Source organism: Chiloscyllium plagiosum, chromosome 4, assembly GCF_004010195.1.
Source record: "Chiloscyllium plagiosum isolate BGI_BamShark_2017 chromosome 4, ASM401019v2, whole genome shotgun sequence".
NCBI classification, from domain to species: domain Eukaryota; kingdom Metazoa; phylum Chordata; class Chondrichthyes; order Orectolobiformes; family Hemiscylliidae; genus Chiloscyllium; species Chiloscyllium plagiosum.
In genome coordinates, this window is record NC_057713.1 from 96232234 (window position 1) to 96259660 (window position 27427).

Consider the following 27427-nt stretch of genomic DNA (forward strand, 5'->3'; position numbering starts at 1 on the left):
GTGAGAGTGACTGATTAAGTATCTTGAATACATATAAAAATAGCAGGAGGTGCAGACTGGCAATGACCCTACCTCTGGACCACCTACCATGGAGAGGTGTTATAACATACTTGAAGAAGCTGACTTTTCAAAGAACACCTAAAAAAAAGGTTCTTAAAGGTCATAAATATGTCTAGACTAGAGGCCCGAGAGGAGGTTATTAGATGCAACTGCATGCTTTTCTTCCATGCGTTATGTCTGTGCCCGGCTGGCCCTGAGAAGAAATGTGCAATATTCAAAGGTATGTTTGAGGCCTTATATGATCAATGGGTGCAACAAGGATGAAGTACATTATCAGTCCCCAAATTTACATTTTAATTCAACAGTTTCCTGTTCAAGTTACATGTTTGTTAGTGACCTTTAAAAAGGCTGATCATATGCTAATTTGTTTACTAGATCATTTCATTATTCAAAAGAGACTGGCTAAGTGAGTAGGAAGGAAGCAGAGGTATGTAATGTTAACTATTGTAAATAAATCTTCTAACAAGAAAAGGATTTATTTCTAAATTTATGCTTCCCTCTGGCTTGGGATCCAGATAACATCCTCTGATTAGCGTTTTAGCAATTAATTTTCCCCAGTGGGATTGAGACAACCCAAAAATGCCCCCCCCCCATCCCCCTCAAATCTACTTGTATAGTAGCAACTCATTTTAAGGAATTCATTCGCTGTCAGCTAACAAGCAAGTAGCTAATAGGGTCATTGTTTTATAATTGACATCAATTCTTAATGCCTTCCAAACAGTAGTGATGAACTTGATAATACAAGAAGTTCTAAGATATGGCCAGGATTTGGTTTGCACTTTGACATCTCAATTAAGAGGCTTCCAATCTCGTTCAAAATTGATGCTGCTGTGGCTTACAGTTTACCTGCATAACATTAATAGAATTCAGTTACTAAAGGCCATCAAGAAATGTGCATATCCATTCCTAGAAAGTTGCACAATAGTCTGGATACCACACGTGTATGCATGCACACCAAGTCCATCAAACAATATAGTTTTTTTTAAAGAAACGAATCGTCATTTAACAGATTACACATTCTTATACAGCTAGAATACAAATCTAAAGCTTAGCAGAACGCATACAATTCAATACCAGATGTGTCAAATTATAAGATTTTCAGATTCAGTTTCACTCTCTGTCGACAAGCTGTCATCTGCTGGAGTTTATCATCAACCCAGAGTTACCATTCATTGGTTGCCAAACTGAGGCAGGTCACACACAACTAGACTTAGATATCTGTTGCTGCTAAATTGAAATTTGGCAACAATGTCAGCCAGAGCAAACAGCTGTTATTTAACGACAAGCAAACCAATTCTGTCTTTTCAGATTATGTTAATATAAAACAGTGTCACTTCACATATCAGAGAGCTTTCAGCTTTTGAGCCTTTTGAAGGCCACGCAGACTGAATCTATTCAAACTTCATCTTTTGACAAACATATCCAATGTTCTAAAAATAACAGGTGAGTAAGAGAGGTGGAATTCATGATAAAAAAGCCTTCTGACACTACATGCACTGTAATCTATCTCTTCCCTGCCTACAAGCAGGCATATGTTTGCAATTGCTTCTCCTCGTCCCCAGTTACCATTGCATTCCTTGAGGTCTGGATTTCAAACTGGTGTAGTTATCAATCACCTAGCAGGCCTTGTCAAACTTGCTGAACCTCTGGCACGAGTACTTTCTTAACATTTGCTGAATTTGTTCCACTTAATAAGCCCTCCCAAATGACCTTATTCTAATTAAGAACAGCAATAGAAGAAATATGAACGTTAATTAATGATGAGATAAATTCCATCTCAAGGACTGGCAGAAAATGATGACACCAATTTTTATGGTTTAGGAAGAATCACAATTCAATTCCAGTGAAGAATACTTAATTGTGCATTCATGTGATGGCAAATTCCAGGTGGAAGCTGATAGAGCCTGAACTACAGTTTAGATTCGCATAGTTCTAAAATTCTTTAAAAATATCACACAAACTGAAATCAAATCATCGTAATTCCTAGTGAAATACAGTGTACAGTATTCTAAATGAGTAATATATTTTGCCACGTGTATTGCAAAAGTGCTTGACAATATGGTTTTGGATACACCCCCTGAATTAAGTTGACAAAGAGAGTGTAGAAGAATTTACTGAAAAGTCACAACCGTTGAAGGTATGATATAATTTCATTTATTCAAATTGATAACATAAGGCTGCAAAAGAATCATCTTGAGGTAAATAGGGTCTCTAAGCAAAGTAGAGCTATGTATCTCGACAAGTTTTATTTGGAATTGGGGAGAAAAATAAGAGCAAGTTATTAACAATGCAAAATTTGTTTTGCTGACATTTGCTTGGTGGTTATTTTTATCTACAACACAAAGTTTACTGTAATACAACTCCCTACAATCTTTCACTCATGGAACTGGAGTTCAGCATTTGGCATTTTCATTAGACTATTTTACTAGGAAGTAAATAAATGTTTGTTTAATTTGATGAGATTTAGAACAAACTATATCAGAAATATTTGAAATTGACTTAGCCCACTGACACACACACATAATTAGCATTTTTAATTTTTCTTGAGAAACAACTGCAAAGGATTTCAAAAATTAGAAGTTGCATGTCTACATTACAAGAATTACTTAATATTTTGTGTCACTTTTTTCAGGCTTCAGATGAAGTAATTAGAAGCATATCCAAACATTTCTTTTACCCATAGCTCCTCTCACTTGCGCGGCATCAACTTGGATTGCCCTGCACAGAAAATTAAATGTCGGCTCCTCTCACCAATAGTTCCACAGGACAAGAATTAATACTATTTTTTTTAAAAAGGGTGTCCATACCTTATGTAACCACAGGATGTGCAAAAGTCACTTTACATCAATGAAGTCAGTACATCTGAGGTGTAATCACTGTTGTTAAGTGGGAAATACAGCAGCCAATCTGTACCACACACAAAACTCTCATAAACAGCGCTGATGACATCACTGTAGTGGGTTGGATCTCAAAGTGAGACAGAGTATAGAAAGGAGATACTCAGCTTAGTAGCATGGTGTAAGGACAACAATTTTTCCCTCAATGTCAGTAAAATGAAGGAACTGGTCATCGACTGATGGACGCAGTGTGGAGGACATGCTCTTATCTGTATTAATGGGCTGAGGTGGAGGTGGTCGAGGGCTTCAGGTTCCTAGGAATAAATCAAATCAAATGCGATAACGACTAGATGATCTGTTTTACTGATGTTTGAGAAGTGTTGCTATTGGCTAGGTCAGCAGGAATAATTCCCTAGTTCTTTGTGAAAATAGCTCCATGAAGGCATATACATCCACCAAAGACCTCAGAACAGGTCTAATTTTAACAGATCAGAAAGATTGCATTCCCAACAATGCAGCACTCCCTCAGTCTTTAGAGTGGAACTTGAACCCATAATTTTATGACTCACAGGTAAGTGTGTTACCAATGTGGTTAATAAGGAAGTAACAGCAATTAAAATTATGGTGCTCTTCAGAGAACTATTTGATTCTTCCATTGAAAAAAGTAGTGAGACTTAGAAATGAATTAACCAGTTGAAAATTATTTTAACTATCTTTGGGAGAGTCAAATAGGGTGGTATAAACAATTGAAAGTCAGTTTAAAGCCTTTGTAAAGGTACATATCAGTACTTCCTTGGAGCATTAAAGCTTTCCCTCCATTTTAGCATTTCATTCAATGTCTAACACAAATACCCATGGAGTGCTTTCCCAGTGCTAAAAATTTTCATGCTACATGACCCACAATAGATTTATTTTTGCGAGAATGTATTACCCTATGATTGCACAATCTGATCACTGGGTTCCCACAAAGTATTCAAAATACTTTAAAAAAATTTTGTGACTACTTTTACTCCACTTCAGAGACTGGCATTCCTAATATCTAAAACAAAAATGTTGGAACAATATTTTTAAATAATTGCACAGCGAACCAGTGATTACATGTATTGATCAAATTGGCATTGATCTCAGCAGAATGCTCAAAGCCAAAGCTTGATCTTGATATTTTAGTCAGAACTGGAGGAGAGTGAGTTGAATTTAGACTGTGTAGTCTTATTATTTGCAATGTGCCTTATTTCTGAAATAGATCAGTTAGATACCTTAATGGAATATTTTTCTAGCACTTTCCATTCAACAGCTTTTTCTTCTCAATTAGGGGGTAATTTTAACCTAATCCACACCATAAAGAACTGACAAAATAAGATTAGCTACCTGTTTTCATGTTCCATTGATTTTAGATTGACTTTGAATCAAGACACAATAAATGTAAATCTAGTCAAGTCAATGCTGGCAAGTCCTCATATCAATGACTCGGCACAGTGGTTCAGTGGTTAGCACTGCTGCCTCACAGCACCAGGGTCCCAGATTCAATTCCAGCCTCGGGCGACTGTGTGGAGTTTGTGCAGCCTCCCTGTGTCTGCAAGGGTTTCCTCCGGGCGCTCCGGTTTCCTCCCACAATCCAAAGATGTGCAGGCCAGGTGAATTGGCCATACTAAATTGCCCATAGCATTAGGTGGATTAGTCTGAGGGAAATGGTTTTGGGAGGGTCGGTGTGGGACCTGTTGGGCCGAAGGGCCTGTTTCAACACTGTAGAGAATCTAATCTAATCAATGACAAGTGCCAAAGTTGGAAGTTGAAATGGTAAATCTTCAATTCCTACAATATTTCTCGTGCTGTTTACAACTTACCACTCTTGCTCAGCTAAAGAGTCAGTGCTTTTCCATTTTGAACAGCTCTTGGAGGAAACACGAACCGAAGAATGCCATTGAACAAAATTCCCAATCCAAAATATAATTTCCGTGTCAACAATGACTGAGTCTATTCAGTACTGAAAGTCAAAGCTGGCAGATTGACCAATATAAAAGGCAAGGGAACCAACACAAGGGAATAATCTGTTTGACATCATGCTAACCATTCTACTTGTCACAGACAAATCTAACTGTGACAGTATTGATAGGAGTACAAACCTTAGGGAAATATAGTATTTTCACAAGAAACACATGCTCCATTGTATGTTTTCATTAGTACTGTGCTGAATGGAATAGATTTGGAGCATTTTTAGCATCTACAAAATGGTTAGGTACAGTGGGCTGGAGTCATACCTGGCACAAAGGGAAATGGGTGTGGTTCTTGAATGCCAATTATCTCAGCCTTGAGTGTGATAGAATGCTCACCATTCACCTGGACTACTAAAGTTACTACAGCAACACTTGCGAAGTTCAACCTTCCAGGAAGTAGTAGTATAGGTTCCCCTGTTATTGAACACATTTACTCATGTAAAATTCGATATCACGCAAAAGTTGATCACATGAATTTTGGCTCAAAACAAAATGTAATTTTTCATGCTACTTGTGTAAAAGTCAATCCTAATATTTCATGGATCAAAGGCCAAAAATGGCCAAACCAAAGTATAATGCTGAAAACATTAAGGATTCAATTTTATTGTAAATTCATAACTAATGAAAATGAATATTAGTACACAAATAGATTTATATCAGGTGGCACGGTGGCTCAGTGATTAGCACTGCAGCCTCACAGCACCAGGAATTCACATTCAATTCCAGCCTGAGGTGACTGTCTGCGTAGATCCAAAGATGCGCAGGTTAAATAGATTGGCCATGCTAAATGCAGGGTTACAGGGATAGGATGGATGTTTGGTCTAGATGGGACTCTTGTCAGAGGGTCAGTACAGATTCAGTGGGCCAAATGGCCTCTTTCTGCACTGTACTGATTCGATAAGCTACTTCATTTAAATTATTGAAGTGAGAGAATTATGAATGAGAAACCATGTTGTGACTATGAATCACGACAAGTCAACTCAATGACTTTTGGGCTGAAAAAATTGGTTTTAAAAATTCAAGAAGTACATTAGTAAGCAAGTATGGTAAAGTCACCATAGTCCGACTGGATCATGCTGCCATCTCATTGGAAAGAGACAACTGGTGGTGGCTCAATCGGAGGGTCACCACCCCTCAGGCAAAACCAGTGGTTGAAAATGAAAATCCTTCATGGTAACTTCAGTTGATGTCATCGGCATCAATCTGCATCACAAACCATTCATCCAATCAACTGAGCCAATCAATCCCCATTTCAATAATAAATACAATGTGTACTACAAGATTATACAACTTACAGGATGCCTTACTATGACTTGCCAAGTTGGATTGCCACACAGTCCATACCTGCTATCTATACCAATGAAAAGTCAAGAATAGCAGCAACAATGGAACAGTATCCTATTCAATTTTCCACCTCCCTAAGTTAAACACGTTCCTGTATTGAATATGTTCCAATGTTCCTACATTGTTGCTGGTTCATAATCTGGGAATTCCTTCCCTAATATCATAGAAAGATAAGAAATAGGAACAAAACTGGGCCGTTTGGGCTCTTGGGCTGGTTCTAACATTCAACCAGAACATTGATGATCTTCTACCTTAACATCATTTTCCAACACTATCTGCATATCCCTTAATGTCTTCAACATTTAGAAATCCATCAATCTTGGCCCAATGGGGAACAGAATTCCAAAGATTCACCTAAATATATAAATTCTTCTTCACCTTACTCCTAAATTGCCTACCCTTTATCCTGAGACTCTATTCCTCGTTCTAGACCACCAAAACAAAGAAAAAAATCCTTCTTCAATCTAGCCCCTTGAGCACGGTAAGAATTTTATATTATTCAATGAGATCGCCTTTTGTTCTTCTAAAATTTAGTGAATATGGGCCCTGCAGCCGAAATCCAAGGTGGGAGTTTAAAGAGAGTTTAAGGGTTACTGCGGATTATATCTGCAATAAATGCTGTTGCTTGCAAATCTTATCAGATCGAATGGATCGAGTGGAGACACAGTTAGAATCAATAAGGAATTTGGAACAGCAACAGTATATGATGGATGGCAGTTATAGGAAGGAGGGAAAGTCTCAGATACAGTCACATAGATGGGTGAACTCGAGGAAAGGTAAGAGAGGTAGACAGCTAGTGCAGGAGTCTTCTGTTGCTCTACCCATTTCAAACAAGTGTGCGGATTTGGAAAATGTAGGGGGTGATGGATTCTTAGGGGAACGTAGCACAAACAGCCAAGTTTCTGGTATTGAGACTGGCTCTAATGCAACGAAGGATACGTCGGGTTCCAAGAGATCAATTGTGTTAGGGAATTTTCTAGTAAGAGGGGTACAGACAGGCGTTTCTGTGGCCAGCAGCGAAAAATCAGAATGGTGTGTTGCTTCCCTGGTGCCAGGATCAAGGATGTCTCAGAGAGGGTGCAGAATGTTCTCAAGGGGGAGAGGGGCCAGCAAGAGATCATTGTATATGTTGGAAGGGAAAAGGTTGAGATTCTGAAAGGAGATTACAGAGAGTTAGGCAGGAATTTAAAAAGGAGGTCCTTAAGAGTAGTAATATTGGATTACTCCTGGTGCTACGAGCTAGTAAGGGCAAGAATAGGAGGATAGAGCAGATGAATGCATGGCTGAGGAGCGTGTATGGGAGAAGGATTCACATTTTTGGATCATTGGAAATCTCTTTTGGGGTAGAAGTGACCTGTACAAGGACAGATTGCATCTAAATTAGAAGGGGACTAATATACTGGCAGGGAAATTTGCAAGGGCTGCTCGGGAGGACTTAAACGAGTAAGGTGGGGGAGGTGGGACCCAGGGAGATAGTAAGAAAAGAGGTCAATCTGAGACTGGTACATTTGAGAACAGAAACGAGTGAAACAGTCAGTCAGTCAGGGCAGGCAGGGACAAGGTAGGACTAATAAATTAAACTGCATTTATTTCAATGCAAGGGGCCTAACAGGGAAGGCAGATGAACCCAGGGCATGGTTAGGAACATGGGACTGGAATATCATAGCAATCACAGAAACATGGCTCAGGGATGGGCAAGACTGGCAGCTTAATATTCCAGGATACAAATGCTATAGGAAAGATAGAAAAGGAGGCAAGAGAGAAGGGGGAGTGGCGTTTTTGATCAGGGATAACATTACAGCTGTGCTGAGGGAGAATATTCCTGGAAATACATCCAGGGATGTTATCTGGACAGAACTGAGAAATAAGAAAGGGATGATCACCTTATTGGAATTGTATTATAGCCCCCTAATAGTAAAAGGGAAATTGAGAAACAAACGTAAGGAGATCTCAGCTATCTGTAAGAATAATCAGGTGGTTATGTTAGGGGATTTTAACTTTCCAAACATAGACTGGGACTGCCATAGTGTTAAGGGTTTAGATGGAGAGGAATTTGTTAAGTGTGTACCAGAAAATTTTCTGATTCAGTATGTGGATGTACCTACTAGAGAAGGTGCAAAACTTGACCTACTCTTAGGAAATAAGGCAGGGCAGGTGACTGAGGTGTCAGTGGGGGAGCACTTTGGGGCTAGTGACCATAATTCTATTCGATTTAAATAGTGATTGAAAAGGATAGACCAGATCTAAAAGTTGAAGTTCAAAATTGGAGAAAGGCCAAATTTGACGGTATTAGGCAAGAACTTTCAAAAGCTGATTGGAGACAGATGTTCGAAGGTAAAGGGACAGCTGGCAAATGGGAAGCCTTCAGAAATGAGAGAACAAGAATCCAGAGAAAGTGTATTCCTGTTAGGTTGAAAGGAAAGGCTGGTAGGTATAGGGATTACTGGTTGACTAAAGAAATTGTGGGTTTGGTTAAGAAAAAGAAGGAAAAGATAGATCGAGTGAATCCTTAGAGGAGTATAAAGATAGTAGGAGTATACTTAAGAGGAAAATCAGGAGGGCAAAAAGGGGACATGAGATAGCTTTGGCAAATAGAGTCAAGGAGAATCCAAAGGGTTTTTACAAATACATTAATGGCAATAGGGTAACCAGGGAGAGAATAGAGACTCTCAAAGATCAGCAAGGCTGCCTTTGTGTGGAGCCACAGAAAATGGGGGAGATACAAATGAGTATTTTGCATCAGTATTAACTGTGGAAAAGGATATGGAAGATATGGAATGTAGGTGGTGACACCTTGCAAAATGTCCATATTACAGAGGAGGAAGTGCTGGATGTCTTGAAAAGCATAAAGGCGGATAAATCCCCAGGACCTGATCAGGTGTACCCTAGAACTCTGTGGGAAGCTGGAGAAGTGATTGCTGGGCCTCTTGCTGAGGTATTTGTATCATCGATAGTCACAGGTGAGGTGCTGGAAGACTGGAGGTTGCTAACGTGGCGCCACTGTTTAAGAAGGGTGGTAAGGACAAGCCAGGGAACTATAGATCAGTGAGCGTGACATCGGTGGTGGGTAGGTTGTTGGAGGGAATCCTGAGGGACAGAGTGTACATGTATTTCGAAAGGCAAGGACTTATTAGGGATAGTCAACATGGTTTTGTGCATGGGAAATCATGTCTCACAAACTTGATTGAGTTTTTTGAAGTAACAAAGAAGACTGATGAGGACAGAGCGGTAGATGTGATCTATATGAACTTCAGTAAGACATTCGACAAGGTTCCCCATGGGAGACTGATTAGCAAGGTTAGATCTCATGAATACAGGGAGAACTAGCCATTTGGATACAGAACTGGCTCAAAGGTAGAAGACAGAGGGTGGTGGTCGAGGTTTGTTTTTCACTGGAGGCCAGTGACCAGTGGAGTGCCACAAGGATCGGTGCTGGGCCCTCTACTTTTTGTCATTTACATAAATGATTTGGATGCGAGCATAAGTGGTACAGTTAGTAAGTTTGCAGATGACACCAAAATTGGAAGTGTAGTGGACAACAAAGAAGGTTACCTCAGATTACAACAGGATCTTGACCAGATGGGCCAATGGGCTGACAAGTGGCAGATGGAGTTTAATTCCGATAAATGTGAGGTGCTGCAGTTTGGGAAAGCAAATCTTAGCAGAACTTATACACTTAATGATAAGGTCCTATGGAGTGGTGCTGAACAAAGAGACCTTGGTGTACAAGTTCATAGCTCCTTGAAAGTGGAATCGCAGGTAGATAGGATAGTGAAGAAGGCTTTTGGTATGCTTTCTTTTATTGGTCAGAGTATTGAGTATAGGAGTTGGGAGGTCATGATGCGGCTGTACAGAACATTAGTTAGGCCACTGTTGGAATACTGCATGCAATTCTGGTCTCCTTCCTATCGGAAAGATTAGATTAGATTAGATTACTTACAGTGTAGAAACAGGCCCTTCGGCCCAACAGGTCCACACCGACCCTCTGAAGAGCAACCCACCCAGACCCATTCCCCTACATTTACCCCTTCACCTAACACTACGGGCAATTTAGCATGGCCAATTCACCTAACCTGCACAATTTTGGACTGTGGAAGGAAACCGGGGCACCCGGAGGAAACCCACACAGACATGGGGAGAATGTGCAAATCCACACAGACAGTTGCCTGAGGCGGGATTTGAACCCAGGTTTCTGGCGCTGTGAGGCAGCAGTGCTAACCACTCTGCCATTGTGCCGCCCCGTGAAATTCAACAGGGTTCAGAAAAGATTACAAAGATGTTGCCAGGGTTGGAGGATTTGAGCTATTGGGAAAGGCTGAACAGGCTGGTGCTTTTTTCCCTGGAGCGTTGGAGGCTGAGGGGTGACCTTATAGAAGTTTACAAAATTATGAGAGAGGTATGGATAGGATAAGTAGACAAAGTCTTTTCCTTGGGCTCGGAGAGTCTAGAATTAGAGGGCATAGGTTTAGGGTGAGAGGGGAAAGATATAAAAGAGACCTAAGGGGCAACTTTTTCACACAGAGGGTGGTACATGTATGGAATGAGCTGCCAGAGGAAATGGTGGAGGCTGGTACAATTGCAAAATTTAAAAGACATTTGGATGGGTAAATGAATAGGAAGGGTTTGGAGGGATTATGGGCTGGGTGCTGGCAGGTGGAACTAGATTAGGTTGGGATATCTGGTCGGCATGGATGGGTTGGATCGAAGGGGGTGTTTCCATGCTGTACATCTCTATGACTCTGTGACTCTGCTCCTAGGGCAGCCCTGCCATCCCAGGCATCAGTCTGCAAACTGCAATCACTGATTGGCAAGTGTTCAGTTTCAACATGAAAACAGCAGAAGCTTACTAAGGAGCTGTGTACTCTATGGCAGCAAGATTAGAGAGAACTGTTTCCCGGTCAAAATGACTGATGGCATCATCATGTGACGTATCAGACTCAAACTGGCAATCCACCATACTTCCACAACATCCCTCCTCCTTACCTAATGAAAACATTTATAATATTTATATACAAAGTGTTTCAGAGAAAATCAATTCCTGTATGGCTGTCAGTACACCTCAGCAACTAATTATTTTTTGGTAAGATTTAACCTCTAGCATTTTAGGTGTACTGGAAACATCATCTACCCAGAGATGACTAAATGGTCAGAGCTTTGCACAACATATGGTACTGTCTCCCTCTGATGCTCCAAATACTGTTCTATCCGCAAGATAAACCCAGGTCTCATTCGGCACAGTCATTTGTAGATCTTCAATTAATGCGGACCCTGGCACATCTTCTCCATACTATACCATCTCTTGTTTCCATGGTGTAGGAAACTAGTCCAATCTCTGCAATAATGATGGCTGGTATCCACTTCTCACCAGTGGTATAATTTCTCTCCATCACACTTCTTGACCCTTTTGGAAAAATGTCATTTGGCCTCGTCTGTTCTAGAAAACCTTGTTTCTGTTATTTCCTTTCAACAACGTCTTGGTCATAGGTGTTCTCAGCAACTCAAATGCTGCATGCAGTTGATGCTTGACTGTGAGCAATGCTGGAAAAGTCTGAGTTGTCAAGTTGGTTGTGTTCTGATAGGTTAATAAAAATTAACTCTGTCTTTTGGATAGTGATCAGTGTTCTTGAGTTACCGTTAAGGAATGCTTTATTGTCTGAACAAACCTTTCCTGGTTGTGACAATGAGTTGATCGGATATGTTGAAACACTGACAAGTATTTTGGATAGCCAAACCTCACAAATATCTCCCTCTATCTTTGAATGGTTTTCTCTGAAGATATTGTGTTCATGACACTAGCTTCAGGCCATTTAGCATGTGTGTTAACCACTTCACAAAACATTCACCCTTGAAAAGGTCAGCGTAGTCAACATGTATTTTTTGCCAAGGTCTTTCTGGCCAATTTAATGGGTGTTATGCCTCGCATGAGGTAGGTTGCATAACTGTAATTAAAAATAGCTTCTAGCCATCTTCTTCATTCTGACATTGCCACAGTGATCATCGTATTGTTGATTTAGCACATATTTCCTTTGCTTTGGTGGAATGTTAACCCTCATAAGACACATGAATGAAGATCGTATGAGGAAAGACTGAGGCACTTGGGGCTGTTTTCATTGGAGAAAAGAAAGTTTGGGGTGACTTGATAGAGGTGTACAAGATGATTAGGGGTTTAGATAGGGTTGACAGTGAGAATCTTTTTCCACGTATGGAGACAGCTATTACGAATGGGCATAGCTTTAAATTAAGGGGTGGTAGGTACAGGACAGATATTAGGGGTAGATTGTTTACTCAGCGAGTCGTGAGTTCATGGGATTCCCTGCCAGTAGCAGTGGTGGACTCTCCCTCTTTATGGGCATTTAAACGGGCATTGGATAGGCATATGGAGGATAGTGGGCTAGTGTAGGTTAGGTGGGCTTGGATCGGCGCAACATCGAGGGCCAAAGGGCCTGTACGGCGCTGTATTTTTCTATGTTCTATGTTCTATGAATAGACAGTTCTAGCTTTCATGTAACTTATGGCTTTCATTCTGGATTTGTTCCTATGATCTTCGCATGATAATACTGGCTCATTTCCAGTGTACTTCTTAATTTATCTGCCATTACTTGAATGTTCTCTACATTGAAGCAGAAAATGTCTACGTCAGGACTAATGTCTAGAGAGCTCATCAGCATTCGCATCAAAGTTGCATTGCTGATACTGAATTATGTAAGTGCAAGCTGATAGCAATAATACCAATCTCTGCATATGGCTCACTGCGAGAGAAGGTATCCTTTATCAGGTCCAAACATTGTGGTTAATGGTCTTTCATCTGATAGCAGGATAAATTTCCGGCATTACAGGTATTGGTCGAAACGCCTAATGCCAAAAATGATTCCTAGAGCTTCTTTCTCTATGTGTGCAAATGATCTTGATGCAAAATCTATTGGCTTCTCTTCAACAATGGGTACCCTGTAAGGAACAACAGCTCACACTCCATATGATGGGGTATCACATGCTAGTTGTAACCAAATCTTTGGGTCAACAATGCCTCTTTGGTTCGTGTAAAGGCTCTTTCACAATGATTTTCCCATTTCTAACTCTTGTTTGGCATAATTAATTATGCAACTGCTAAATTAATTAAGCCAGCCCAAAAATGGTCACAGCTGATTACATTTTTACATGCAGATTGCCTCAGTTGTGGCTTTTACATTTGAGGGTGACTTGTCTGGTCCCTTCGCATCAATGACATAAATATTCAATGAAAGATTTTTTAAAATTCACATTTGCCTTTCTTCAATTTTAGGTCATAATCTTTTTCATTTCTCGCCATAACCAAAATATCCTCAAGGAAACACTGGACTCCTTCCAATCCTCAATGATGGAATAGCTCAATACATCAATGCAAAAGATAGGGCTGAAGCATTTGCAACAATCTTAACCCAAAGGTGTCAAATGTCTGATCCATTACAGACTCCCCCAGAGGTCTCCAGCATCACAGATGTCGATATTCAGCCAATTCAATTCATTCCAATGGAGGTATCAGATACCGCAAAGGTTATGGGCCCTGACAACTTTTCAGCAATAGTACTGAGTATTTGTGCTCCAGAACTTGCTGCACTCGTAGGCAAGCTGTTCCAGTACAGCTACAACATGGGCATCTATCTGCCATGAAAAATTGCCCAGATATGCTATGTACACAAGATAAATCCAATCCAACCCAGCCATTTACCACTCTATTCTTGATCATTAGTAAAATAATAGAAGGTGTCATCGACAATGCTATCAAGCAGTACTTACCTAGCAATAACCTGGTGACTAATTTTGGATTCCACCAGGGACACTCAGCTCCTGACCTCATTACAGCCTTCAAAAATGGACAAAAGAGCTGAATTCCAGAGGTGAAATAAGAGTGATAGCCTTAATTTGAAGGCCACATTTGACCTAGCACAGCCGGTCAGGCAGCATCCGAGGAGCAGGAGAATCGATGTTTCGAACATAACCCTTCATCAGGAATGTGGATGGTGGCCCAAAGGAGCTGAGAGATAAATGGGAGAGGGGTAGGGTTGGGGGTAAGGTAGCTGGAAATGTGATAGGTCAATGAAGGTGGGGGTGAAGGTGATAGGTCAGAGAGGAGGGTGGAGTAGATAGGTGGGAAGGAAGATAGACAGGTAGGACAGTTCAAGAGGATAGTCTGAGTTGGAAGTTTGGGTCTGGGATAAGGTGGGGGAGAGGGAATGAGGAAACTGGTGAAATTGACATTGAACCCATGTGGTTGGATCGCCTTGGGACCCTCCAACCACTCGGGACCAATGTGGATTTCACCAGTTTCTTCATTCCCTACCCATCCCACTACCGTATCCCGGATCCAACATTCCAACTCAGCACCCCCCACTTGAATGGTTCGATCTGTCCATCTTCCTTCCTACCTATCTGCTCCACCCTCCTCTCCGACCTATCCCTATTCACCTCACCCCCACCTTCATTGACCTATCACATTTCCAGCTACCTTACCCCCAATCCCACCCCATCCCACTTATCTCTCAGCCCCCTTGGGCCACAAGCCTCATTCCTAATGAAGGGCTTATGCTCGATTCTCCTGCTCCTCGGATGCTACCTGACCGGCTATGCTTTACCAAGACCACAATCTTCGACTCTGACCTCCAGCATCTGCAGTACTCACTTTCCTCACATTTGACCAAGTGTAACATAAGGGAAAAGTGAGGACTGTAGATGCTAGAGATCAGAGTCAAAAAGTGCAGTGCTGGTAAAGCACAGCAGGTCAGGCAGCATCCGAGGAGCAGAGTCAACATTTCGGGCATAAGCCTGACATGCTGTGCTTTTCCAGCACTACACTTTTCAACAAATGTAATATAAGGAGCCCAAGCAAAACTGCTGAGAATCGGGCAAACTCTCAAATGACTGGAGTCATTTCTTGAAAATACAAAGATTGTTGTGGTTGTTGGACGTCAGTCATCTCAGCTCTCTTACCTCTGCAGGAGTTCCTCAGGGTACTATCCTAGGCCCAACCACCTTCAGCTGTTTCATCAAGGACACACTTCCCATCATAATTCAGAATATTCAACCATGATTGTATAATGTTCGGCACTATTCACAACTCCTTGGATACTGATGCAGTCCATGATCAAGTACAACAAGCCTTGGAAAATATTCAGGCTTGAAAAGTGGCAAGTAACATTTACCACATGAGGTGCCCCTGGTCACATTTCTCTGAGAAAAAAATGACCTCTCACAAGATCCTAACCAGGAAACCAGAGTCATAGAGATGTAAGAATGGAAACAGCCCCTTTGGTCCAACTTGTCCATGCCGACCAGATATCCCAACCCAATCCCAACCCACCTACCAGCACCTGGCCCATATCCCTCCAAACCCTTCCTATTCATATACCCATTCAAATGCCTGTTAAATGTTGCAATTGTACCAGCCTCTGGCAGCTCATTCCATACATGTACCACCCTTAGGTCTCTTTCATATCTTTCCCTTCTCACTCTAAACCTATGCCCTCAAGTTCTGGACTCCCTGACCCCAGAGAAAAGACTTTGCCTCCTTACCCTATCCATGCCCCTCAATTTTGTAAACTTGTATAAGATCACCCCTCCGCCTACGACGCTCCAGGGAAAACAGCCCAGCCTGTTCAGCCTCTCCCTAAAGCTCAAATCCTCCAACCCTGGCAACATCCTTGTAAATCTTTTCTGAACCCTTTCAAGTTTCACATCTTTCCGATAGGAAGATCAGAATTGCATGCAATATTCCAACAGTGGACTAATCAATGAACTGTACAGCCGCAACATGACTAGCGAGAGAGTAAAGGAGTATCGTGCCTATCTGCCTGGAACTCCTATAGTGTTGGCAGTATATTCTTTCCATGCCAGACAATGACCATCAGACTATCTTGATCATCAGTACAATGACCCTGACAGACAGACCCTGAGCTTCCAGTTGCTTGTCACTTAAACACACCAGTGTTACGTGACCAACATCTCGGTCTCTGACTTGCAGAAGTTCAACGCAAACTGGAAGAACAGCACCTCATTTTACACTTAGGAACTCTGCAGCCTTCTGGACTTAATACTGAGTTCAACAATTTAATGGCTTTCCCCAAACTTCCCTCAACCCCATACACCAGGCCTTGGCACCACATGGACTGCCAGCACACACTACCTATTGTCACTCACTAATTGTCTCCATTAATGGCTATTCATTCCCCCAGACTGGCCTTTAACCACTCCTGATGAAGAGCTTATGCTTGAAACATTGACTCTCCTACCCCTTAGATGCTGCCTTAACGGCAGTGCTTTTCCAGTGCCACACTTTTTGACTCTGATCTTCAGTGACTGCAGTCCACACTTTCTCCTTTAACTATTCCTTTGTCTGTCCAACTGTTTTTCTCTCTCTTTGGGCTCTACCTCCACCTAATGCTTACTCTGCCCCCTCTCCTCACTCCATCTTCTGAAATAAAAATCCCTTTCCAAGCTACCATCAGTTCTGAAGAAGGGTCACTGGACCTGACATGTTAACTCTGATTTCTCTCCACAGGTGCTGTCAGACCTGCTGAGATTTTCCAGTGATTTCTGTTTTCGGATCATAACCTCTAGCTGTTCATCCTCCTTAAAAAGAATGATTTCTGCCTCTCAGTGATATACTTGACTCTGGCACTAGGTAACAACATACCATCCTGGAGTCACATCTACAATCTCTGTTCCTCTAAATAGTTAATCTCCTACCACAATTGTTCACCCTTTTCCCTTGAACCACCCTAGATGCCAAGGACTGAGCAAACGGGCATAGAGTAAGTAAGAACCTATCACAGTGGTCTCCAATGGTTCATGAGCAGTCAAACTGGTAGTACTACCTGGTAGAACAGAACTGCGCTTTGGAAACAAATCAGTCAAATGCTGGAAATATTCCACAAACAATGCATCTCACATATTGCACAGAGAATGAACTTCATGTCAAAGCAAAAATATGTACTGCTTGACAGGAAGAGTAGGCAGGAAATGGAGGATGAACACAAAGGGACTGGTGGTCTGAGGTACATTTTTTTTAATGCAAGAAGTATAGTAGGTAAGGCAGATGAACTTAGGGCCTAGATTAGTATCTGGGAGTATGAGGTTACGGCTATCACTTGGTTGAGGGAAAGGTATGATTGGCAACTAAATATCCCAGAATATCAATGTCTCAGGTGGGATAGAGAGGGAGGTAAAAGGGGTGGAGGAGTTGGTCAAAGAAGATATCACAGCTGCGCTGAAGGAGGGCACTATGGAAGACTTGAGCAGTGAGGCAATATGGGCAGAGTTTAGAAATAGGAAGGGTGCAGTAACAATGTTGGGGCTCCCACAATGAACGTGAAATAAAGGTACAAATATGTAGTGAGATCATAGAAAGATGTAGGAGCAACAGGGCGGTGGTGATATGAGATTTTAATTTTCCTAACATTGACTGGGATTCACTTAGTGTTAGAGGTCTGGATGGAACAGAATTTGTAAGGAGCATCCAGGAAGATTTTCTAGAGCAGTATGTAAATAGTCCAACACGGGAAGGGGCCATACTGGACCTGGTGTTGGGAAATGAACCCGGCCAGGTGGTTGAAGTTTCAGTAGGGTATTACTTAGGGAATAGTGATCACAATTCCATTAGAGTGCTAAATTGGGGGAAGGCCAACTATACCAAAATTCGGCAGGAGCTGGGGAATGTAGATTGGGAGCTGCTGTTTGAAGGTAATTCCACATTTGATATGTGGGAGGCTTTTAAAGAGTTCAGGAGAGATATGTTCTGTGAAAAGGAAGGATAGAAATGGCAAGATTAGGGAACCATGGATGACAGATGAAATTGTGAGACTGGCTAAGAGGAAAAAGGTCTAGATGACTAAAGACAGATAAAGCTTTGGAAGAATATTGGAAATATTGGAGATGTAGGACCAATCTGAAATGAGGAATTAAGAAGGCTAAAAGGGGTCATGAGATATCCTTACGAGCAAGGTTAAGGAAAACCCCAAAAGTCGGCATAAAGAGGGAGGAAGTGTTGTGTATTCTAAAAGGCATTAAGGTGGACAAGTCCCCAGGTCCAGATTGGACCTATCCCAGGTTACTGAGGGAAGTTAGAGAGGAAATAGCTGGGACTTTAACAGATATCTTTGCAGCATCCTTGAATATGGGGGAGGTCCCAGAGGACAGGAGAATTGCTAATGTTGTCCCCTTGTTTAAGAAGGGGAGCAGGGATAATTCAGGTGATTACAAACCTGGGAGCCTGACGTCAGTGGTAATGAAGCTACAGAAGCAGATACTATGGGATAGGATATATACCCATTTGGAAGAAAATGGGTTTATCATTGATAGGCAGAATGGTTTTTTTGCAGGGAACGTCCTATCTTACAAATCTAGTAGAATTCTTTGAAGAGGTGACAAAGTTGATTGATGAAAGAAGGGATGTAGATGTCATATACATGGACTTTAGTAAGGCGTTCGATAAGGTTCCCCATGGCAGGCTAATGAAGAATGTGAAGTCGCATGGGGTCCAGGGTGTTCTAGCTAGATGGATAGAGAGCTGGTTGGGCAACAGGAGATAGATAGTAGTAGTGGAAGGGAGCTTCTCAAAATGGAGATCTGTGACCAGTGGTTTCCCATAGAGATCTGTGCTAGGACTACTGGTGTTTGTGATATACACAAATGATTTGGAGGAAGGTGGAAGTTGCCTCATTAGCAAGTTTGCAGATCACACAGAAATTGGTGGAGTAGTAGATAGTGAAGGGGAGTGTCAGAGAATACAGCAGAATATAGACAGATTGGAGCGGTTGGGCAGAGAAATGGCAAATGGAGTTCAATCCGGACAAATGTGAAGTAATGCATTTTGGAAGATGCAATTCAAGAGTGAACTATACAGTAAATGTAAAGGTCCTGGGGAAAATTGATGGACAGAGAGATCTGGGTGTTCAGGTCCATTGTTCCCTGAAGGTGGCAATGCAGGTCAATAGAGTGGTCAAGAAGGCATATGGCATGCTTGCCTTCATCAGACGATATATTGAGTACAAGAGTTGGCAGTTCATGTTACAGTGGTAAACGACTTTGGTTTAGCCATATTTGGAATACTACGTACATTACCAAAAGGATGTGGATGCTTTGGAGAGGATGCAGGGGAGGTTCACCAGGATGTTGCCTGGTATGGAGGGTGCAAGCAGTGAGGAGAGGTTGAGTAGATTAGGATTATTATCATTGGAAAGGAGGTGGTTGAGGAGGTCCTGATTGAGGCCTACAAAATCATGACAGGTATAGACAGAGTGGAAGACTCAATTTCTAGGGGTCACAAGTTCCAAGTAAGAGGGGAAACATTTAGGGGAGATATACATGGAAAATTCTTCACACAGAGGGTGGTGGGTGCCTGGAATGTGTTGCCAGAGGAGATGGTAGGGCGAGAATGATAGCATCATTTAAGATGTATCTAGACAGATACATGAATGGGCAGGGAGCAAAGGGATAGAGATCTTTAGAAAATAGGTGGCAGGTTTAGATGGAGGATCTGGATCAATGCAGGCTTGGAGGGCTGAAGGGCCTGGTCCTGTGCTGTAAGGTTCTTTGTTCTCTTTGCATCTAGATAAGAAGCTTATTTTAAACTGATCAGGCTCCCTATCCGCAATGAGGGAAGACCTTGCTTTATAAGTTGATTCAAAAATCTTCTATTTCAGCAACGTTAGGTATGAAATTTGATTTGCTACGGCAGCATCATGTCCTACCCTTGGTCATCAAGAAATATTGTTTTGCTCAATGTCAATATCACCAAGATTCCTGGGTGATGAGTTTTCCATGGTCTGTGTACGCCCGCTACAAGATCTATGTGATACAGGAAGCTTAGAGGATTGATTTTCAAACTGGGGATACACAAATCACTGGACGTCATCAGAAACTTTCCTGAAGGTCTAAAAGATAATACATGCATGCTAATGAGCAAGGCTGGCATTATGGGTAGATGACCATTCAGGACACTGTGGTCAAGAGTATACAAATTTTAGGGGATAGCAGTGGGCCGGTACAAGCCAAGAGGCTGAGAGAGGGGTTGAACCACCACATGCATTGCAGGGTTGGTTTGCCAAGTCGCTTCAGAGGCAAGCTGCATGTTGGAGCACACAGAGCAGCAGGAATTTTGTCAGGTTGCCAGATGAGCTCAGCCTAGTTCAAGAGAGGACAGCTTTATAAGTCGCCATAGTCCTACCAGACCATATAGCTGCTCTCTCATGAGAGAGACATCAGCGATGGTTTAACCTGAAGGTCACCATGACTCAGGCAAAGGGAGAGATTGAGAAGGAAAGTCCTCCATGGTAACATCAGTACAGGAATTGAACCCACACTGTTGGCATCCCTTTTTAGCCGTCCAGCCCACTGAGCTAACCAACTCGCGAAATATTTAAGTGCCACATACTTAAGCTCAAAACACAGCCACCAAAATACAGAAGAGAATTTATGGAGAACCTCAGCAGGTCTGGCAGCATCCATGGAGAGGAGCAAAGTTAATGGTTTGAGTCCAGTGACACTTCTTCAGAACTCTGTTTCAGACTTCTAACATCCACGGTTCTTTGATTTATTATTTTGGGCAGCACAGTGGTTAGCACTGCTGCCTCACAGCACCAGAGACCCGGGTTTATTTCCCACCTCAGGCGACTGACTATGTGGAGTTTGCACATTCCCCCAGTGTCTGCGTGGGTTTCCTCCGGGTGCTCCCACAGTCCAAAAATGTGCAGGTTAGGTGAATTGGCCATGCTAAATTGTCCATAGTGTTAGGTGCAGGGGCAAATGTGGGGGAATGGGTCTGGGTGGGAGCACTTCGGCGGGTCGGTGTGGACTTGTTGGGCCTGGTTCCACGCTGTAAGTAATCTAATCTAATCTAATCTAAATACAAGTTTGCCCGCATTGCTACTTTCCTTAAAACTTGTTGATACCCAAGTACATAAGTGCTGCTTCTTGTACAGAATGAATAGAACATAGAAGAATACAGCGCAGTACAGGCCCTTTGGCCCTCGATGTTGCGCCGATCCAAGCCCACCTAACCTATACTAACCCACTATCCTCCATATACCTATCCAATGCCCGCTTAAATGCCCATAAAGAGGGAGAGTCCACCACTGCTACTGGCAGGGCATTCCATGAACTTACGACTCGCTGAGTGAAGAACCTACCCCAACTTCAGTCCTATATCTACCCCCCCTTAATTTAAAGCTATGCCCCCTCGTAATAGCTGACTCCATACGTGGTAAAGGAGACCAAAACTGCACACAGCACTCCAGTGCGTAACTCAAGGGCAGTTAGGGATGAGCCTGACCTGGCCATGAAAGAAAAAAGAAAAACATTACCAGCACAGATCATAGAATCCCTTCAGTGTGGAAGTAGGCTATTTGGCCCATTGAGTCCATGCCAATCCTCACAAAGACTATCCCATCCAGACCCACTCTGTTACCCTGTCCCTGTAACACTGCATTTCCCATGGTTAATCCACCTGGATTGCACATCCCTGGACACTGTGGAGCAATTTAGCATGGCCATCGAACCTGCGCATCTTTGGACTGTGAGAGGAAACCGGAGCAGCAGGAGGAAACCCACGCAGACATGGGGAGAATGTGCAAGCTCCACATTAGCCTGAGGCTGGAATCGAATTCAGGTAGCATGATCATATACTTGGTTAAAGAGGTAGCTTTTAATAACTCTGAGTTTACCATTGATCAGAAACTGAACTGGACTAGCCATACAAATACTAAGCAGATCGGAGCTTAGGAATTCTACAATGAATAACTCACCTCCTGACTCCTCAAACACTATCCGGGACAAAGCTGCCTGCTTGATTGACACCACATTCACAAACACCCACTCTCTCCACCAGTGACACTCAGTGGCAGCAGTGACATCTACACTTCGTCACCTTTTCAAAGAATTCAATAAGGTTTGTGAGGCACGACCTGCCCTTCACAAAACTATGCTGACTATCCTTGATCACATTATTCCTATCCAGATGTGCATAAATCCTATCCCTTACAATTCTCTCTAAGACTTTGCCCACAACAGAAGTGAGACTCACCGGCCTATAGTTACTAGGATGGTGCTTTAATTTATGTGAGAGATCTATTATAACTAATCCATTAGAAAAGGAGACTTTCAACCTAAACCGCTTGAGATCAATGGCTTAGAGAACACTCTCACAGCCAGGCAGGAAAATAAAAACTCAACTCAGTTGAAATCTTGGTCCTGCAACTCTATACAGATCAAACATGCATCACATGGGATGGGTAATCCTGAGGTAGCTGGACAGAAAGCAATATCTTTCAGCCAGACCTAATCGTGTTTGAATACATTCTACAAGATGCTGTATTAGAGGGTGCTGCAATGATGCAAATGCTCTACTTCTCAAATCTGACTTTGTTCACTTTGATTGAAAAGAGATGTCTGGTGTTTACATTCCTGCCTTAGCTCGTTTTTGCTGAAAATCTATTGAAAGCATAATCTTAACTTGTAGTTAAATAGAGATATCATAGTGTTAGTTAAACATGTTAACCTGTTTGTTTACTGCACGTATTTTCGACACTGCATAACAGATTGCACAAACATGTCAAATTTCTTTATCCTTCATTTTCCCAGAAGAATCCACTGCAGTGCCAAAACTATTGTATTCAAAACATGTGTGAAAACCATGCAGTCAAGGTAAGCCAAATACTTGACAGTTTTCACGTTAGGTTATTTGACTGTAAATAAAATATTCCATCCTATTTCCCTTTATTGAAGCTCACTGGGACAACACACCATAGAAGCAAATTGGTCAGAATTGTAATTTTGAAGTGAATTTACAAACACAATAAACCATTAGCCATCTAATGGCATTTAAACCTACTCTGCCTAAACAAACTATGTGGCAGGTCACAAGTATGAGATATTTAAACAGATTAGCATTGTTAGTAGAATCATTAATTGACACTTGCATAAATCACATGTTATTGCAGCCAGAAAGGCCAATTTGCTAATAAATATTTGATATCAAATGGTCAGATTTGACCATTTGAAGCTCGATGTGGAATACACCATCCCTATGAAAGGGGGCAATGTTAATCTGGCAAAATTGCGTGCAACACTGGTATTACACGGTTTGAATTTAATCTTCACTGCGATCAAATTTCAAAGTGACATAATTTTTAACAAGTCTCAGATTTTGAAACAAATCATGAAGTTGGGTGGATCAAGGTGCAATAGGACTCACCATCCACTTGACTCCATGTGTTTTCTGCCAAAATGTTGAGCTATATTCTATATTTGGCCTTTGGATACTGCTCTGAGTTGCATCATAACAGAAAATAAATGACTCAATATTATTAGCTGATTCTCCTACCGTTCCTTTGGAGTCCCGATGCCATGTTTGCCCAATAAATGGGTGCTAAGATGTTTCTTCATAACAAAGGCCCATCTGGAAAAGAAAACAAGATCAGACATTTTACTCATTTCTGAAATACCATAGAGGAAAGTACTTTGCACATTATAAAAGTAGGCACAAGGCTTACAAACTCATAAGTAATGAAACACTCATTACATCCCCTTTCCGTTTAATTCTCAAACCAACTGATTACAAGTGACATGGATACAGATAAGTATAGATCTCACTGGTTGCTTACTTAATGTTCCTCCATGTGGTGCTGTTGTAATTACACAAACAACAAAATAAACACAAGCAGAAAGTAATTGAATTCCCGATTTCTCAAGTATCTTGCTGTTCAACAGCCAAGTTTTAATGATATCCAGGGTGGGCTACAACGTAATGTACCAAAGAAACAATGGGCCAGATTTTGGGGTCAGTAACAAATAGAGGGAGTTTACTGTTAACTCAAAAGAAACTGCCTATAAGGATCTAGCAATCTCTGAAGCAAGAAATTCCTCTTTCCGCATGAAACTTTCCATGACATGTTATGTTAAATGAACATGAACAATATTACGGCAGGTTTGGATAAGACAGACAAGAAGCAAAATGTTCCCTAATTAGCTGGTGAAACAAGGACAAGTGGATAAAGATTTAAGATATTAGACAAGAACTGAAGAGGGGATGTGGGGAAGAACGTTTTGTACACAGCAAGTGGCGATGACCTGGATCTTGTGACCTAAGAGGATGGTGGATGCAGGGAGCATCGATGATTTTAAAAGAAAATTGGATGGTCACTTGAAGGAAAGAAACTTGTAGAGCTGTGTGGAAAGAACAGGAGAATGAAATTGACTGACAGGTCTACAGAGAATTGACATAGACTGAATGGCCTCTTTTGTTGCCAAAAATAACTCAAGTGGAAGGCTTAGCATGCAGAAATGACATCACAAGAGCACAACAACCAATCAAACAGAAGTATTCACACCAACAAACCAGAAAGCAAGTAGTAGTGAAATGCTTTCAAAATACTACAATGAAAACTTGAATCATACAGCAACTTTAACATAATATAACCTCCCAAGTTGTTTCATGGGAGAGTCTTAAAACAATATTTTTCACTGAATCATATGAGGCAATAAAATCTTGGTCAGTAAAGTAAATTTTAAGGAACGTCTTAAAGGATGACAGAGAGATAGACAGGTTTTGAAAGTTATCTTAGGCTGCTGAAGACATGGTCACCAATATTGGAGCAATTAAAATCAGGTCACATAAAAGACCAAAATTGAATGAGTGCAGGAATTTCAAAGGATTTACATGATTAGAGGAAGTTACAGAGATAGGGAGGGGAAAGACATCTGGACGGATTTGAAAGCAAGGATGGGAATGTTAAAATCTAGACCTTTGGTTCACTGGGGGCAAGTGTACATCAATGAACACAAGGGTGATGTGCGAGCAAAATGTTGTGAAAGTTAGAACTTGGGCAGCAGAGATTTTGGTAGCCTCAAGTTTGAAGGTTAGAATGTAAAAATGCAACCCAGAGGGCATTGGAATTGCCAGGTCTAGAATTAACAACCACAAGAATGAGGGTTTCTGTATGGGTTGAGTCCGAACAGAGAGGAGCACTCTTAAGGAGGCCTTAGTAATGGGCCAGAAGATCATCTTAGTATCAATTATGATCCTAACATTGCATACAATCTGCTTTAGTCTTAGATAGTTGGCACAAAGAAGATTGTAGCATTCAAAAAGTAGTGAATGCAGTTTGCAAGCTGGGACCAGAGAAAGGCATTGGTCTTTTCAATATTGAAATGGAGGAAATTTCTGTTTGTCCAGTACTTGAAATCAGACAAGTACATTAATAATTTAGCAATAATGCAGAAGTTGAGAGAGATGGTGGAATGAGAGCTAGGTGTCATCAATTTACATTATTAGCTTACATTTTCAGCTAACAATTTAATAATTGTGGTGAAAGTCAACATTGTATAAGTATAAAAAACAACTTTTTAGGGCCAGTGTGGGTATTCAGCAATGATTATGAATTCAGTGCACTGAAAGCTCAGTTAAACCACATCCAATAACGTGGAACTTTTTCAAGGCCAACAGTGTAGAAGTGGAGCTTTTTTTCCAACTCATGATTGCAAGGGACACTGCAGCCTGTGGGAACCCTGATAACACACTTATGGAAGAGTATAGGCTCACTGATTGCAAACACTAGATTTCCATGTCCAAAGTTTCTGTCAGTTTTTGTAGAACAGCAGCAAATTGTGTCAGTTTTCACCATTATTGTTGCAGCAACTCCATGCCATCACATTTCATAATGTTACCACTATAGAGAATTCCGACTTCAGTCAGTACAGCAAGGAGTCATTCTGCTCCAGGTATTAGATTGACATGAATACAAACCAAAAAAAAAAATCAATTTGTGATTTTAGTGGCATTCAAAAAGAGGGAACAACTATGGCAGAAGTTGTCAAAATCTCTAAACTAACATGCTTACTTTAAATCAATACCTTGCAGTCAAGTTGCAAGTTGACACAACATTTAATGTGTCCAGAAGTCTGAGATTTTGAAATGAATCATAAAGTATGCATGAACGCAGGGACCCTATAGAACAGGATTGTCACAAACAAAAAATTGTACATCTATTGACTAACTGGTTCATTGGTCTGTAAACTGAAGCAGCTATTTTCTTTGGCTGACAGATTTTCACATCTGGTTTCCTGATTGATTAGTTATCAATGTGCATTAACTATTAATTAACAAATAATGCATCTTAATCCATTGAATTCCTTCATTTCAGAGGACAGAAGTCAAGTTGATTCACAAAATTAGTCAATTAGCAACTTTCTGTAAATATTTGTCAATGTGCATTTGACAGATCACACAATATCATAATCAGTGATGCACTATGGCAGGTACTGTATGCTTTTACAATAGTTTTTATTGGTGACAATTATCAAGCTTGAAGTAGAGTGGGGGAATCAGAAATCATCCACCTACTCCACAGCAATTAGTCCTCCAAGATACACTTCCACTGTGCTATATTTCAAGGCATAAATATTCCAATTGCAATGGCTAAATTAACTAACCATTTGCTTGCAAATGGAAAGGTCACTTAAAAAGTTATATTATACATTGACCTATTCCATTAAATAGTGTAATACGAATATGTATGAAATAAACTTCATTGTTGCTATCAAACATCTGCATTGTAATAGCAAACAAAATATCTGTATTACACTGAACATTATAGTGAAATGAAATTATAAGTCCAATAGAAGTTTGAAAAGTTCTGGTTTTTAAACATCAAAAAGAACAAATGGAAAGAGTTGAATTCATCAATCAAAAAGTATGTTAAAATTCATCAAGGTGTGAGTTTAAAAAGATCCTGTTATCATTTTAAACGCAGTTGTTCTTCATTTACATAACTATCATGTGCTAAAAGACAGTAGTCATTATATTATACATTCACCCCGAAATGCATAGAGCGTGACGGAAGAAACCTTTAAATAGCATTCAGTATTTGATTTACTTTTAGTACAAAACTAACCATGGTGAGCAAGATTTCATGTAATGTTATTAACAGTGTTATGAAGCTATCTTAGTGGCACTTGCTGTAAAGAACAGAGTTTCATAGTCAAAATGAGCATAACTAATCAAATGTTAGCTTAAGCACCCAAACAAATATAGCATTTTAACTTGTTTATGAAATATAAATGTTTCAGACCCCAGAATCTTTCAGACTCCTCCAAATCTGGCCTCTTCCGCACTCCCGCTAATTATTATATCATCATTGGTGGCAAGATCCCAAGCTCTGGAAGTTC

The 27427-nt window shown here is 41.1% G+C and overlaps 1 protein-coding gene across 7 annotated transcripts in view; it reads right to left on the reverse strand.

Moving 5' to 3' along the window:
* The window catches only part of znf407 (zinc finger protein 407), a 499933-nt gene that overhangs the window by 274241 nt on the left and 198265 nt on the right, over positions 1 to 27427 (reverse strand). For all 7 annotated transcript variants that reach the window (XM_043688651.1, XM_043688646.1, XM_043688647.1 and 4 more), the window contains exon 4: positions 23586 to 23660. In XM_043688651.1, the coding sequence (XP_043544586.1) occupies positions 23586 to 23660 (75 nt within the window). The remainder of the gene's footprint in view (positions 1 to 23585; positions 23661 to 27427) is intronic.